The sequence below is a fragment of the Hipposideros armiger genome, unplaced genomic scaffold (genome assembly GCF_001890085.2).
Source record: "Hipposideros armiger isolate ML-2016 unplaced genomic scaffold, ASM189008v1 scaffold_983, whole genome shotgun sequence".
Lineage (NCBI taxonomy): Eukaryota > Metazoa > Chordata > Mammalia > Chiroptera > Hipposideridae > Hipposideros > Hipposideros armiger.
The window spans coordinates 426,020-438,703 of NW_017732333.1; the positions used below are offsets into that span (position 1 = coordinate 426,020).

A 12,684-nucleotide genomic window follows, 5' to 3' on the forward strand; every position below is an offset into this window, starting at 1 on the left:
TAACCATTGTGCCACTCGGCCGGCCCCCGACCACTGTTTTTGATAAAAGTGTTTAAGCTAGAGATAGGCGGGAGCTCTCTCGACCTAATAAAGGGCATCTTCAAAACACCAACAGCGAACCTCCCAATTAATGATGAGAGACTGAGTGCATTCCACCTAAAATCAAAACAAGACAAGTATGTCCACTCCTGGCACATGAGTTTGTTGGACATGCAACTGCCATTCTAGCCAGTGCTATCAGGCTAGGAAATCCTGCAAGGAAAGACATAAGTAACAGACATCCAGATTGCAACAGAAGGAGCGAAATTGTCCTTATTCACAGACGAACACGACTATCTACATAAAACCCTGAGCCAGCTACAAAAAGCTCGTAGGGCCAGTAAGTCAGTTTAGTGAGGTTGCAGGGTACAGGTCAGCCCCCAGAGATCAGTCGGGTTCTACGTGCCAGCTACGCACGAGCAGTGGGAAGCCCTCCTCCCACATCCCAGTGGAGAACTCAGAGTTGGTACAAGTAACTTCAATTTGACATTTAAATCTTGGTGAAAAGGGGCGGCGGTCAGTTAGGCAAGTTGGTTAGAGTGCAGTGCTCCTAACACCAAGGTTGCCAGTTCGATCCCCACATGGGCCACTGAGTTGCACCCTCTACAACTAGATTGAAACAACTACTCGAGTTGGAGCTGATTGGTCCTGGAAAAACACCCTGTCCCCAAATAAAATAAAATTAAAAAAAAATCTTGGTGAAAACAAACAAAGACTAGAGAATATTTTCTGTGCTTTGCTTATTCCGAGAATGAAGCCGTCAAATTGAATTAAATTCTTAGCTGTGTTTAAAATGTGTTCCTTCCTGCATTCTATTCCGGAAAAATGAAACTTCTTATTCTTTCTTAGAATCCTGGACCCTGAAATTGGCTGTTATTAGGCCCCCCTGCCCCTCTTAGAGTGAGGCCCTATTTGAGGCTCAGAATAGCCATTTGTGTAAGTTAGGACCTAGCTCAGGTTGATGTCTTGGGAACCCACGGGGCCCTCGCTTAAGTCTGTGTGTTGAAAGTGGCATTCTGTCATCGTAGCTTGTGTCAACATTGTCTCTAAGCAGTGTCCCAACTGGGAAGGCAAGGTTTGGGTGCATGGCACTCCTTAGCTCACCTCACCCCTGGTTCTGGTGGCCCATCAGGATGATGAGTGAATGGGCCATCTCACTGGTGCTGCATCGCCACCCACCCTGGAAAGCCCTGGGAACACCACCACATCTGCCCGGCACTTCAGCACGGCCGCCGTCTTAACGAGGCAGCTGCAGCATGGCTCTGTGAGGACAGGAGGAATCTGAGCAGTGGGTGACAGCGCTTTCAGATGACAGGAAGGCAATTGCAGAGCCTTCTGTGACAGGAACACTAGGATACAGCGCGCCTGTGCTTGGCCGCAGCCCTATCTGGCTTCTTTCACTCAGAACTCGCCTCACTCTTGCTGGTGACTGCCTGTGACCTCATGCAGTGTGACCTGTCACTCTGGCCATGGATGTGACCACAGAGGGGCAGCATGAGGGAGTTCTTTGGGGTGACAGGTTTTTCTGTATCCCAATTATGGTGCTGGTTACACGGATCTGCACATCTGTCAAAATTTCCTCTTTTACTATATATTAACTTGATGGTATGTTAAATTTTTTTTAACTTTACATGGGAACAGTGTGTTTTTTTCCAGGACCCATCAGCTCCAAGTCAAGTTGTGGTCCTTCAATCTTCAATCTTAGTTGTGGAAGGCGCAGCTCAGCTCCAAGTTCAGTCACTGTTTTTTTCAATGTAGTTGCTGGGGGCACAGCTCACCATCCCATGCAGGAGTCGAACTGGCAACCTTGCTGTTAAGAGCATGTGCTCTATCTAACCAACGGGGAGCCATGCGGCAGCTTAGCGGCAGCTCAGCTCAAGATGTTGTCTTCAACCTAGTTGCGGAGGGCTCAGCTCACTGGCCCATGTGGGAATAGAACTGGCAACCCTGTTGCTCAGAGCTCGCACTCTAACCAACTGAGCCACCCGGCTGCCCACGGTATGTTAATTTTTTAATGCCCATTTTATTGCGTGTTAATCTTTTATTTGTTTGTTTGTTTGTTTTTTTTAGCTGAGCCATCCTGCTACCTGTTGGCAGCTCAGCTGCTACTCAGCTCGGGCTGGACTCGAACTGCTGTTGCTCAGAGCTCAAACTCTTGAGCAAGCTCTTAACCAACTGAGCCACTCGGCCGGCCCCGTGTTAATCTTTTAAATAGGAAGGTTTTTCTTATGAAGATCTGCTTAAGTGTTTGAGGTGCTAAAAAAATCAACCAATTAGATTAGCTTGAAACATTTTCACAAATACAATTAATCAGTCAATGGTGTTCAAGTTTAGAAGATTTCAATCTGCCACGTTTGTGCAAGAACAAGTCACACCAGCTGTTTAAAAACACATGCAAAGAGGGCTGGCCGAGTGGCTAGTTGGTTAAGAGTTGCCTTAAGAGTGCGAGCTCTGAGCAACAGGGCTGCCGGTTCAATTCCCACATGGGCCAGTGATGCTGCGCCCGAGCTGAGCTGCAGCTGAGGCTGCCAACAGGTGGCAGGATGGCTCAGCTGGTGTAACAAGATTGCCTGTTTCATGGTGGGCTACGCCCACCTGCAACTAAAACTGAACTCGGCACCTTGAGCTGAGCTGCCGCCCGGATGCCTCAGTGGGTAGAGCGTGCGCTCTTAACAAGGCTGCTGGTTCAACTCCCGCATGGAATGGTGGCAATGCTCACCAACTAAGACTGAACTCGGCACTTTGAGTTTAGAGGCCACGAGCTGCCAACGGGACAGCCAGATGGAGACTGGAGCCCTCCACAACGAAGATTGAAGAACAACAACTTGGCTGGTCCCCTTCCCCAATTCCCCAACACTGTTCTCCTCCCCGAATTCCCCAATAAAATCTTAAAAAAACACATGCAAAGAAAGAACAGCAAGGGAGCACCGCACACCTACTGGACCGGCCACAACCCGGAGTCCTGAGGACACCCAGTGCTGAGAGGAAGTGGAGCTGGGGGGGGGGGGGGGGGGGACGGCTCCCACCGGGGCTGGGGGCAGGGTGTAGATGGGGCGGCCACTTTGGAGGGTGGCAGCTTCTTACAAAACCAAACATTCTCACCATGCAATCTATCAATCGTGCTCCTTTGTATTTACCCAAAGGAGCTGAAAACTTACATCCACACATAAACCTGCACACAGATGTTTACAGCAGCTTTACTCATAACTGCCTAAACTTGGAAGTGACCAAGACGTCCTCCAGTAGGTGATGGATGAATAAATTGCGGGACGTCCAGACGGTGGAATTGTATTCAGACCTAAAGAGAAATGAGCTCTCAAGCCAGAGAGGACGTGGAGGAAACGTAAATGCACATGACTAAGTGAAAGAACCCAGTCTGAAAAGGCCACATGCTATGTGATTCCAACATTCTGGAAAAGGCAGAACTATGAGACGGTAAAGATCAGTGGTTGTCAGGTTGAGGGGAGGGATGAACAGACGCAGCACAGGGTTCTTGGTGTGGTAGGGCTACTCCGTATGAGACTGTGATTGTGGGTACATGTCAGCCTACATCTGTCCAACTCCCCAGAATGTGCAACACCAACAGTGGGTCCTGATGTCAATTATGGACTTAGTTAATAACAATGTATCAATACCGGTTCACTAACTGTAACAAATGCAGGGCACCAATGCAAGATGCAGGAAATAGTGGAGGCTGGGTGCGCCCTGTGCTGGGGGATCTATTGTATTTCAGCTCAATTTTTCTGTAAACCTAAAGCCGCTCTAAAAAAAGTCTACCAATTATATTTAAAATGCATGTAAAGTTTAACACAAGAACTACTAGTTTATAACTTCATTTACTAGACTTGTGATTTATATTATATTTAAGGATTTCATGCGTACGGGGCTTTAAAAAGCCTCGCTTTACTTAATCCCATATTGATTAAGCTGCAGGAACCCAGCTGCCTCCCCTTTCCTCCCTTCTTTCCGGGTCCGCACCTCCTATCGCCCCTGAAACAGCCTCAGGTCTCCCCCGCCTCGAAAAACAAATGGCGAGGCTCGGATCTGCGCCCTGCCTGCAGCTCGCCCCCCGCGGCGAGTGGCCGTGAGGTCACGGTCCGCGCTCGGCCTTCCCCGCCGCCCCTCTGCCCAGCCGCGCGCACCGCCTGCCGAGGGCCTCTCCAGGGGAGCCCGCGGCCTAGGGTCCCCTCGCCGTCGGTCCCAGCTGCGACCCTCCGGAGCCCACCTCTGTGCACAGACGTTCCCGCCGCTCGCCCGCGCCACCGCCCCGCCGGACGAGCCCCGCCTTCCCGCCCCAGCCTGCCGAGGGGCGCCGACGCGGCGCTGGGGACGGGCGGCCAGCCGGGGCGACAGCTGCGGGGGTGGCCCTGACCTTCCTGCGGATCGATGGGGAGCGGCCCGGGCTGCGCGGAGCCGGGGCGGTGCTGACGCCCCCGGCCAGCCCCCCGCCCGCCACCCCCCGCCGGGCGCCTCTATAAAGGGTGGCGCGGGCTCCGGCTTCGGTCGCAGCGCTCAGCCACCCGGAGCGCCCACCATGGCCCCCCGGGCCCTGCTGCTGCTGCTGCTGCTGCCTCCGCTGCTCCAAGGCTCCGCCGCGCGCCCCGCGCCCCCCAGGTGAGCCCACGGTCCCGGAGCCCACACCGCTCCACGGGCCCACCTTCCCGGCCCTGCGTCTGCGCCCCCCCCCCGGCCTGGCCCTGATCCGCTGAGGCGCCGCCATCCCCTCCCCAGGGCCCCGCGACACTCGGACGGGACGTTCACGAGCGAGCTCAGCCGCCTGCGGGAGAGCGCGCGGCTGCAGCGCCTGCTCCAGGGCCTGGTCGGGAAGCGCAGGTGAGGCTGGGCCCGGGGCCCCCTGAGGGGCAGGCTCCGCATGGGGGTGCCCCCTTACGTCAGCAGTCGCCACCCCCAACTGCGCGACTAACTCTGATTTGGGGTGGGGGACAGCGAGCAGGACGCGGAGAACAGCACATCCTGGACCCACTCTGCCACCGAGTCGGCCGAGGGCCCCCTCTGCCTGCTGTGGTCCCACAAGGCCGTCCTGCAGGCCTGGTGAGCCCCCCCACCCAGAGCTCCGCCCCAGACCCTCCCTCGGGTCCCCTGGGGCGCCCCGTGTCAGCCGTGGGAACTGGACAGGCAGGGAGCCAGGGGTCCGGGCAGCGAGACTGAGCGCTGGTGACCTGAAGAGGCCGGTTCACCAGGTGGGCGGGGGTCTCCACCTACAGGCCCACAGCCCCTAACCTGGCTGTCTCTGCAGGATGATGCCCCCCACACCCCCCCTGGATCAGGCCTGGTCGCCCTGGCTGCCTCCTGGACTCAAGTCTGGGGTCGTGGTTTCAGAGCCGGCCATCTCTGCTGAGACCCAGAGGAGGTCCTGAGGAAGAAGGAACCTCCTCCCACTGACCGGGACACGAGCCTGGGGGGCAGGCGTGGCGGGAGGGGCTGCCCTTGGCACCAATAAAGGAGGAATTGAGACCCTGGCCTGGCGAGCGCGCTGTGTGCACCGTCTCTGAGCCGCCAGGCAGCCTGGGGGCGGAGCTCCGAGGGGAGGCGGCCGCGCCCACGCCGGTACCGTGGCCACGCCCAGCTGCCCTTTAAACCGGAGAAGACAGTGGGCGCCTCACCTTCCCCTTTCCTTATCTCTGGCATCAAGGCCACCTCCTGCCCCATCGACTGGGCTCCGCAGGGCCCCGCCCGCACCCCTTGTCATCCGCTCAGCAAACATTCAGGGACTCTGAGGGGGGGGTCAGGGTGTTCCCCAGCTCCTGCCCCAGCGGCCTTGTGCTAGGTGTGTGGAGCAGGTGGGGGGAAGTTTGAGGGGGTGAGGAGGTTCAGGCTGGGCAGGAAGCGGTGACAGGCTGGCCAGGGGCGTGGGGGGGCGGGGCGGGGAGTGTGAGGAGTCACCTGGAGGCTAGGAGTCCACTCAGGAAGCCAGGAGTCTAGGCTCTCTGTCCAGGTTTCAGGTCTTGGATGAGCGGCTTGACCACTAGGCGCCTGTGAAGCAGGGGCAGTGATGACACCCCAAGAAGTGCTGGGGGGTGCAGGAGGCCGGTTAGGCCCATGGCAGGCAGAATTGCTGTCACCATGAGAGAGAACGGGGAGAAGCAGGTGCAATGACCTGAAGGAGGGTAGGGCCCCCCCAGGGTAGGGCCCCCCACTGTCACAGCAGCCATCTCCCTCCCTCCTGGCCCTATCCAGTGGCCTCTCCCTAGCCACTGGGGTTTGGGGGCCGAGGAGCCTCTCCAGTAACCCTGCTGTCTGGCACCAGAGCTCCAGCGGATCTGAGGTGCCCCTGAAATGCTGCCATTCCCACCCTGCCCAGCCTCCACCAGGAGGAAGCCAGCTTACTTCCGGGACAGGCAGGTGTGTCCCCAGGACACAGGCTTTCCCTTCCGGGCTTAGTCAGTGTGGGGACAGGAGATGGGCCTGGCGGGGAACCTGGGTGTGAGCCACGGGGCTGCCTGGAACTTTGCCCCAAGACGATGCTGGCAGAAGAACCCAGCAGAGGCATCTGGGGCGGGGACAGTACAGCAAACACAGAAGCCAAAGCCAGCTCCTTTGCCGTCCTCAATCCCCCAGCCTCTCCCGAGCTCCAGACTCCCCCAATCCTTAACCCCCTGCCCCCAGCCCCCCCGCGAGGCCCACGTGTCCTGAGCATTCTCTGGCTGCTTTGCACCTCATGTCTAAGTGACTGTGGGTTGAGTCCCCGTTGGCACCTGCATGTGACCTGGCTCCTGCCGGGTAACCACAAGGTCTCCCCCACCTGGATTGCGGCCTGCGGGAGCCCCCTAGGTGGAGGCCAATAGTAAAGGATCATAAAGTGGGCGGTACCTGGCAGGGGCAAAGATCGTCCCAGCAGAGGCAACGCCAGCCAGCCAGCAGGCTGCTCAGAGGGTCCGGGACGGACGCAGCCCGGGCTTGGACTCTCCCACCGGCCCCAAGATGGGGGCTTGGGCCCTGCTGCTGCCGCTGCCGCTGCTCATGGCCGTAGCCCAGGCCCAGGGTACACTCGGGCCGGGCCGTGGTGGGAGGGGGTTGGGGCGGGTGGCGGCAGGGGCAGGAAGGCACTGACCCTCCCCTATTTTCCAGACTGCTCCGTGAACAACACCTTCTTTCAAGTGTTGGAGAATACGAAGCCGAGTGGGCCCTTGGTGGACATCTACGTCCCTGAGGGCCAGCAGGTGACCCTCGGACCCTCATCCACCCCCTTCGCATTTCTGATCCAGGGGACCCAGCTCTTTCTCAACGTGACTCCTGACTACGAGGTGCAAACAGCAGGTCCCAGGCGGGGTGGGCTGTGGGGTGGCTGGACAGCCGACCACCATGGGAGCCATGCAAAGAAGGGTTCTGGGGGGTCCTGGGGGTCCCCAGGCAGCGAATGACGCCTGTTGGGCCCCAAGGCTTGGTTGAGAGCAGATGAGAGAGGGCAGGACCCTTGGAAGACAAAGCCGCCTGGGTCCCCAGTGCTCTCTGGACTCAGCACAGATGACGGGGACCTTGGACGAGCCCCTGCCCCTCGGGCTGTGTCCTCTGGACAGAGTGTTGCGGCCAGCTGGGTAGGTGATCCCTGACACGCCTCCGCCCCCACAGGAGAACACCATGTTGGAGGCACTCCTCGAGTGCAGAAGGGGTGGCACTGTGGTGAGTCCGCCCCGGCTCTCTACTTCCTGGGCGTCCTCCAGGTCCCCTCCCTCGCCCTGTGATGTCAGAGTGCTTGGACCTCTGTGCTCTGCCTGGTCCAGGGTTCCTCCCAGGGACCTCACCCAGTGGTGTGTTTTCAAGTGTTACTCCTGTGCTGGCGATGCCCACACTTCCTCCAGCCCACACTGCCCTGAGCTGCAGACTCAAAAACCCAGCCACCCTGACCCAACCCGAGACCCCCATCTGGGGGGGTCGCCTCCCCTGCCAGCTCAGTCCTTGTCCTCTGCCTGCCCCCACATCCTCATATCAGCAAATCTGTTGGCTCTGCCTCCAGATGGGCCTCCCACCTCCAGGCCCGACTCAGGCACTGGCCACCAGCATCTCCTTTCTGGAAATTTCCAACTGGTTCATGTGCTGCCCTCTCGGCCCCACCCACCCCAGTCCACTCTCCGTGTGGCGAGAGGAGCCAGCCCGTGGGGTCCTGCCCGGAGCTCCTGCCGCTGTTGTGTCTCGTGTATCACTCAGCTGTCAACTGCCCAGGGAGGCACCCCGCCACCCTGTTCTAAGTCGCGACGCTACCCCCTCACCCCGCACGCCTTAGACCCTGACCCTGCCTCACCTTTTATGACGGGAAGTTACAAAGGCACATACCGCAAAGACAGCGTCAGAAGCCCCAGCAACTGCCAGGGCACCCTGCCCACCGCCGTCCCAGGATCACTGAAGGATAAGGACTGTTCCTACACATCACAGTGGCATGTGATGTGTCACCCCCGAGAAAAGCAGGGACTCTCATCATAGGATGCCCAGGAGATGTCTGCAGCCTGTGGTCAGAGGGTCTGTCACAGACACAGCAGGGTCACCTAATGCAACTGGCTGATAGTTCTCTTAAGTCTCCTTCTCTTTGGGTCCCCTTTCTGTCCTCTTTTTCCTCTGAGACTTCGGTTTGGGGACACTTGAATGCTCTTCTGGTTCCCTCCCTGGGGGTCTGGCTGATTGCATCCCAGCCCCCAAGTTACTTCTCTGCAGGGCACTCGTCACCTCCCTTTACAGGTGACTTTCTGTTCCTCGTCTGGAATTCCTTAGAGCACAGGGCTGGGCCTTGTGATGTGCCCCAGCACCTAGGATGAGCGGGGCCACCAGAGTGCCCCTCTGCAGGGGTGCGCCCATGGGGAGAAGGCCGACCACCACCCCGTCCCCCCAGGTGACCCAGCTGAGGGTGTTTGTGTCTGTGCTGGACGTCAATGACAACGCCCCAGAGTTCCCCTTTAAGGTCAAGGTCGAAAGGGTGCCGGAGGTGAGTGTGAGGGAAGCCCGGAGGGTCAGAGGCTGGAGCACGAGGGTAGTGGGGGCCTTGACCACGGGGCTGGGTCCATGGCCAGACCACCCCCTTCCGTCTGCCAGGACACTCAAGTGAATGCCACAGTCATTCCTGAGAAGGAGCTGGAAGCCCAGGACCGCGACAAAGACGACATCTTGTTCTATACCCTCCAGGAAGTGACGCCAGTCAGTACACACACATTCACCCCCGCCCCCAGCCCCAACTCCCACCTGTCCCTTTGGGCACCACGCTGCCCCTTCGCTTCCTCCCAGAGTCTCAGGCTGTGCCCTCCACCTCCCCAGGGGGCCAGGAACTTCTTCTCCCTGGTGGGTGCAAACCGCCCCGCCCTGCGGCTGGACCAGCCCCTGGACTTGGACAGGTGGCCGAACATGACCTTCCAGCTGCTGGTGCGGGTAAGCGGGCCACCCCCATGCTGAGTCCTGGGCCCTCAAAGCCCCACCCAAGCTGCCCCAGCCCCAGCTCCCAGGCTGATTGTCAGGCCTTGGCTGTTGCAGGACACCTGGCAGGACAACGCGGTGCCCAGCCACTCGGCCAGCGCCACTTTGGTCCTGGAGGTGCAGCCGGTCGACCGGCGGCCCCCCTGGTTCCTGCCTTGCATCTACTCCGATGGTTATTTCTGCTTGAATGCCGAGTATCATGGGGCTATCCCCACAGGCCACAAACTGGTACTGGGGACAGGGAGGGGCGGGGCCATGTCCTGAGCTGGGTCAGGGTCAGCCAGCACCGGGGGTGGGGCCTGGGTGCCATGGGGCCAGTTCTGTTGTGATTTTCAAGCAAATGTTAACATTCCTTTGTGAACCAATCTCACTTGACCCCTGTGGTGCTGAGTGGCCAGAAAACTCCTCTGAGATTAGAGTGAGGGGGACAGCCCACCGTCCTGCAGGCACAGCCAGGGACCCAGTGAAGGCACCTGGGACGCTGGGGGCTTGGGGGGCCACACAGAGCTGCACCTCTGATCTTTCCGCTTGTGCCATGAGGGGCACGCTGAGGCACTGGAGGGCAGGGTCCAGATCGCCACACGAGCTGCCGCGTCCCCTGCACCTGCCAGCTCTTGAGATACGCAGTGTTCAGATCCATCGAATGTCTTTGGGCAAAATGACTCATTGACAGCGGGTCCAAAGGGGTGTGATGTGTAATCGTGCCACAACTGGATTGTCCTTGGCAGGCCTGCCTGGGGGGTTCAGGCTTCCTTGAGGGGAATGGGAGGGGCCGAGCTAGGGCCCTTACACCAGCCCCACAGCACCCCCCCCTCCGCGTCCCGCAGCCGACCCCCCTCATCCTGCAACCTGGGCCCATCTACGCTGTGGACGGGGATTGGGGCATCAACCAGCGCATCATCTACAGTCTCCTGAAGGGTGAGTGGGGACCACCCCCAGCTTCTCTCTCCACACAACACCCAGACCCCATCTCAGTCCCCACCCAGGGGGACCTGCCATGTGGGCAGAGCCAGCTGGGACCTCAGGCCTTTGGAGGGGACAGGGCTAAACCCTCCCGCCACCCTCATAGGACATGAAGACGGCACTTTTGTCATCGATGCTGACTCAGGCAATCTGACCATGACCAGAAGCGTCCCCAGTCCCAAGACCTTCCTTTTGCTGGTCAAGGTGGGTCCCCTGGCCAGGTCTCCACGGGTCCTTCCTGAGTCCCAGGCCACAGGGCTTACCCTTCAAGGACCCGCTGGTCACTGCTGCTTCCCCCACCCCCAGGCAGAGCAGGCGGACCACATCAGATACTCGGTGACCCAGGTCAGAGTGGATGCCCAAAACGCCTCGGGGAGCCTACCCCGCTTTCCCTTGAGCCTGTACCGAGGCATGGTGGCTCTGGGCTCGGGCGTGGGTGTGGCTGTCAAGGACGCAGCTGTCCCCTCCCAGCTTCTGAGGATCCGGGCCCAGGACCCCGAGTTCCCGGTAGGCCCCGCCTGGGTTTGCCTGGCCTCCCCTCTAGGGTGGGTTGGGGGTTATGGGGGCCCAGAGCTCACCAGGACTGTGTCCAGGACCTCAACTCAGCCATCACATATAAAATCACCAACAACTCCAACTTCCGAATGGACGGGGAGACTGTGCTGACCGCTGCCCCACTGGTGCTGGCCGGGGTCTTCTACGCGGAGGTGAGGAGCGGGCAGCATCTTCGAGGGCAGGGGTTAAGGGGAGACCCAGGAGGGACGAGCCCCCTTCCTGCCCCAGGTTGAGGCCAACAACACGGTGACATCTGGCACAGCGATCACCGTCGTGGAGATTCAAGTGTCAGAGCAGGCGCCCACCCCCACAGGTGAGCCTGGGGGCCCAGGTGACCCTTAGGGAGGGCTTCTTGCCACAAGCATGCTGGGGACAGAGGCAAGCCCGAGCTGTGTCCCTGGCCCCCAGGCCCCCCGGGCCCTTCCACACCCCCAGAGGCTGGAGGAACGACCCGGCCCTCGAGCAGCACCACTTCGGAAGCCCCCAGGCCCCCCGGGCCCCCCGGGCCTTCTCAGAGACCCTCCACGACCAGCTCTGGGGGGGGCACTGGTCCTGACCCCCCCGCCGGCACAACTCTGAGGCCACCTGCCTCGTCCACGCCTGGGGGGCCCCCCAGTGTGGGAACCAGCGCCTCCCCCCCATCAGCCTCACCCAGCGGGGGCTCAGCACAGACCCCGAAGCCAGGAACCTCTCAGCCGACATCTCCTGGGTCCAGCAGGACCCCCCAGCTCCCAGGTAGCACCCCCAGATGCCCTAGAGTCACACTCTTGCTCTCTGGCTAGACGGTTCCAGGAGTCACTGTAGGGCAGGGTCGCCCAGGTCTGCTCAGCCAAGGCCATACTGACCGTAATATCCCAAGGGGGGGGGCGGCAGCTCTGGTCTGGGTGGAGACAGACAAGTCCTGGGAGCCCCAGAAGGGAAATTGGGGAAAGTGCAGGTTTGGGATCAGTGAACCCCACAACTCCATGGCTATCCACTCCACTGGCGCCAGCGCCGCCCTCGCCTCCCTTCCTCTGGGTCGGACCCCCACCTCCCACCTGGAGCCGCTGGGCGCAGGCCCCTCTGGGCCTCCCTCCCTTCGGCAGCCTAGCTCGTTCTCAGGTTGGCACAGACCGGGCTGGGGTGCCGCGCTGACCGTGGCTGGCGCTGTTGCCTGCAGGAGGCGGCACTGGGGGGGTTGACCAGCCAGATGGCAGCCACGCTGAGGACCGGCGCTTCTCGGCCGCGGAGATGGGGGCCCTGGGCGGTGTGCTGGGCGTGCTGCTGCTCCTGGCGTTGATGGGCCTGGCCATCCTCATCCACAAGCACTATGGGCAGCGGCTGAAGTGCCGCTCCGGCAAAGCTCTGGTGAGGCCTTGGGGGGTGGGGCACAGGGCAGGAGGGGGTACAGGGGGGAGGTGGAGAAGCGGCAGGGTGGGGACCAGGAAGCAGCCGCTACGCTGTAGAGCAGAGGTGAGGAGAGATGGGGTGTAGACACCACAGTCCAAAATACGGGGAGAAGCAAAGAGCGGCAGAGAAAAGGGGAGGAACTAGCGGGGGTCCCGGTCCCCGGGGAGAGAGGCCAGGTGGGTCTGAGCCCGGGGGGGTCCCGGTTGACCCCCTGACCCCCCCACCCCGCGCCCTCCCCAGGAGCCCAGCGGCTTCGACAACAAGGCCTTCCTCCCCGACCAAGAGGCCAACTGGGCGCCCGCCCCCAGCCCCACCCCCGAC

General features: G+C 60.2%; 2 protein-coding genes across 2 annotated transcripts in view; both read left to right on the forward strand.

The window, feature by feature from the left end:
- The first annotated feature begins 4,347 nt into the window (after positions 1-4,347).
- On the forward strand, positions 4,348-5,578 carry SCT (secretin). The gene is made up of 4 exons (XM_019631084.1): positions 4,348-4,653; positions 4,771-4,872; positions 4,987-5,091; positions 5,297-5,578. Exons 1-4 carry the CDS (start codon positions 4,574-4,576, stop codon positions 5,415-5,417), a joined length of 408 nt encoding a protein of 135 aa, XP_019486629.1. The 5' UTR covers positions 4,348-4,573; the 3' UTR covers positions 5,418-5,578.
- Positions 5,579-6,747: 1,169 nt separating this feature from the next.
- Positions 6,748-12,684, forward strand: part of CDHR5 (cadherin related family member 5) — a 7,906-nt gene continuing 1,969 nt past the window's right edge. The window contains exons 1-15 of the mRNA XM_019631074.1: positions 6,748-7,042; positions 7,129-7,304; positions 7,630-7,680; positions 8,882-8,974; positions 9,082-9,183; positions 9,301-9,411; positions 9,514-9,684; positions 10,284-10,374; positions 10,526-10,623; positions 10,726-10,926; positions 11,013-11,126; positions 11,203-11,287; positions 11,383-11,709; positions 12,134-12,321; positions 12,604-12,679. Of these exons, the coding sequence (XP_019486619.1) occupies positions 6,982-7,042; positions 7,129-7,304; positions 7,630-7,680; positions 8,882-8,974; positions 9,082-9,183; positions 9,301-9,411; positions 9,514-9,684; positions 10,284-10,374; positions 10,526-10,623; positions 10,726-10,926; positions 11,013-11,126; positions 11,203-11,287; positions 11,383-11,709; positions 12,134-12,321; positions 12,604-12,679 (1,945 nt within the window). The 5' untranslated portion in view covers positions 6,748-6,981. The remainder of the gene's footprint in view (positions 7,043-7,128; positions 7,305-7,629; positions 7,681-8,881; positions 8,975-9,081; positions 9,184-9,300; positions 9,412-9,513; positions 9,685-10,283; positions 10,375-10,525; positions 10,624-10,725; positions 10,927-11,012; positions 11,127-11,202; positions 11,288-11,382; positions 11,710-12,133; positions 12,322-12,603; positions 12,680-12,684) is intronic.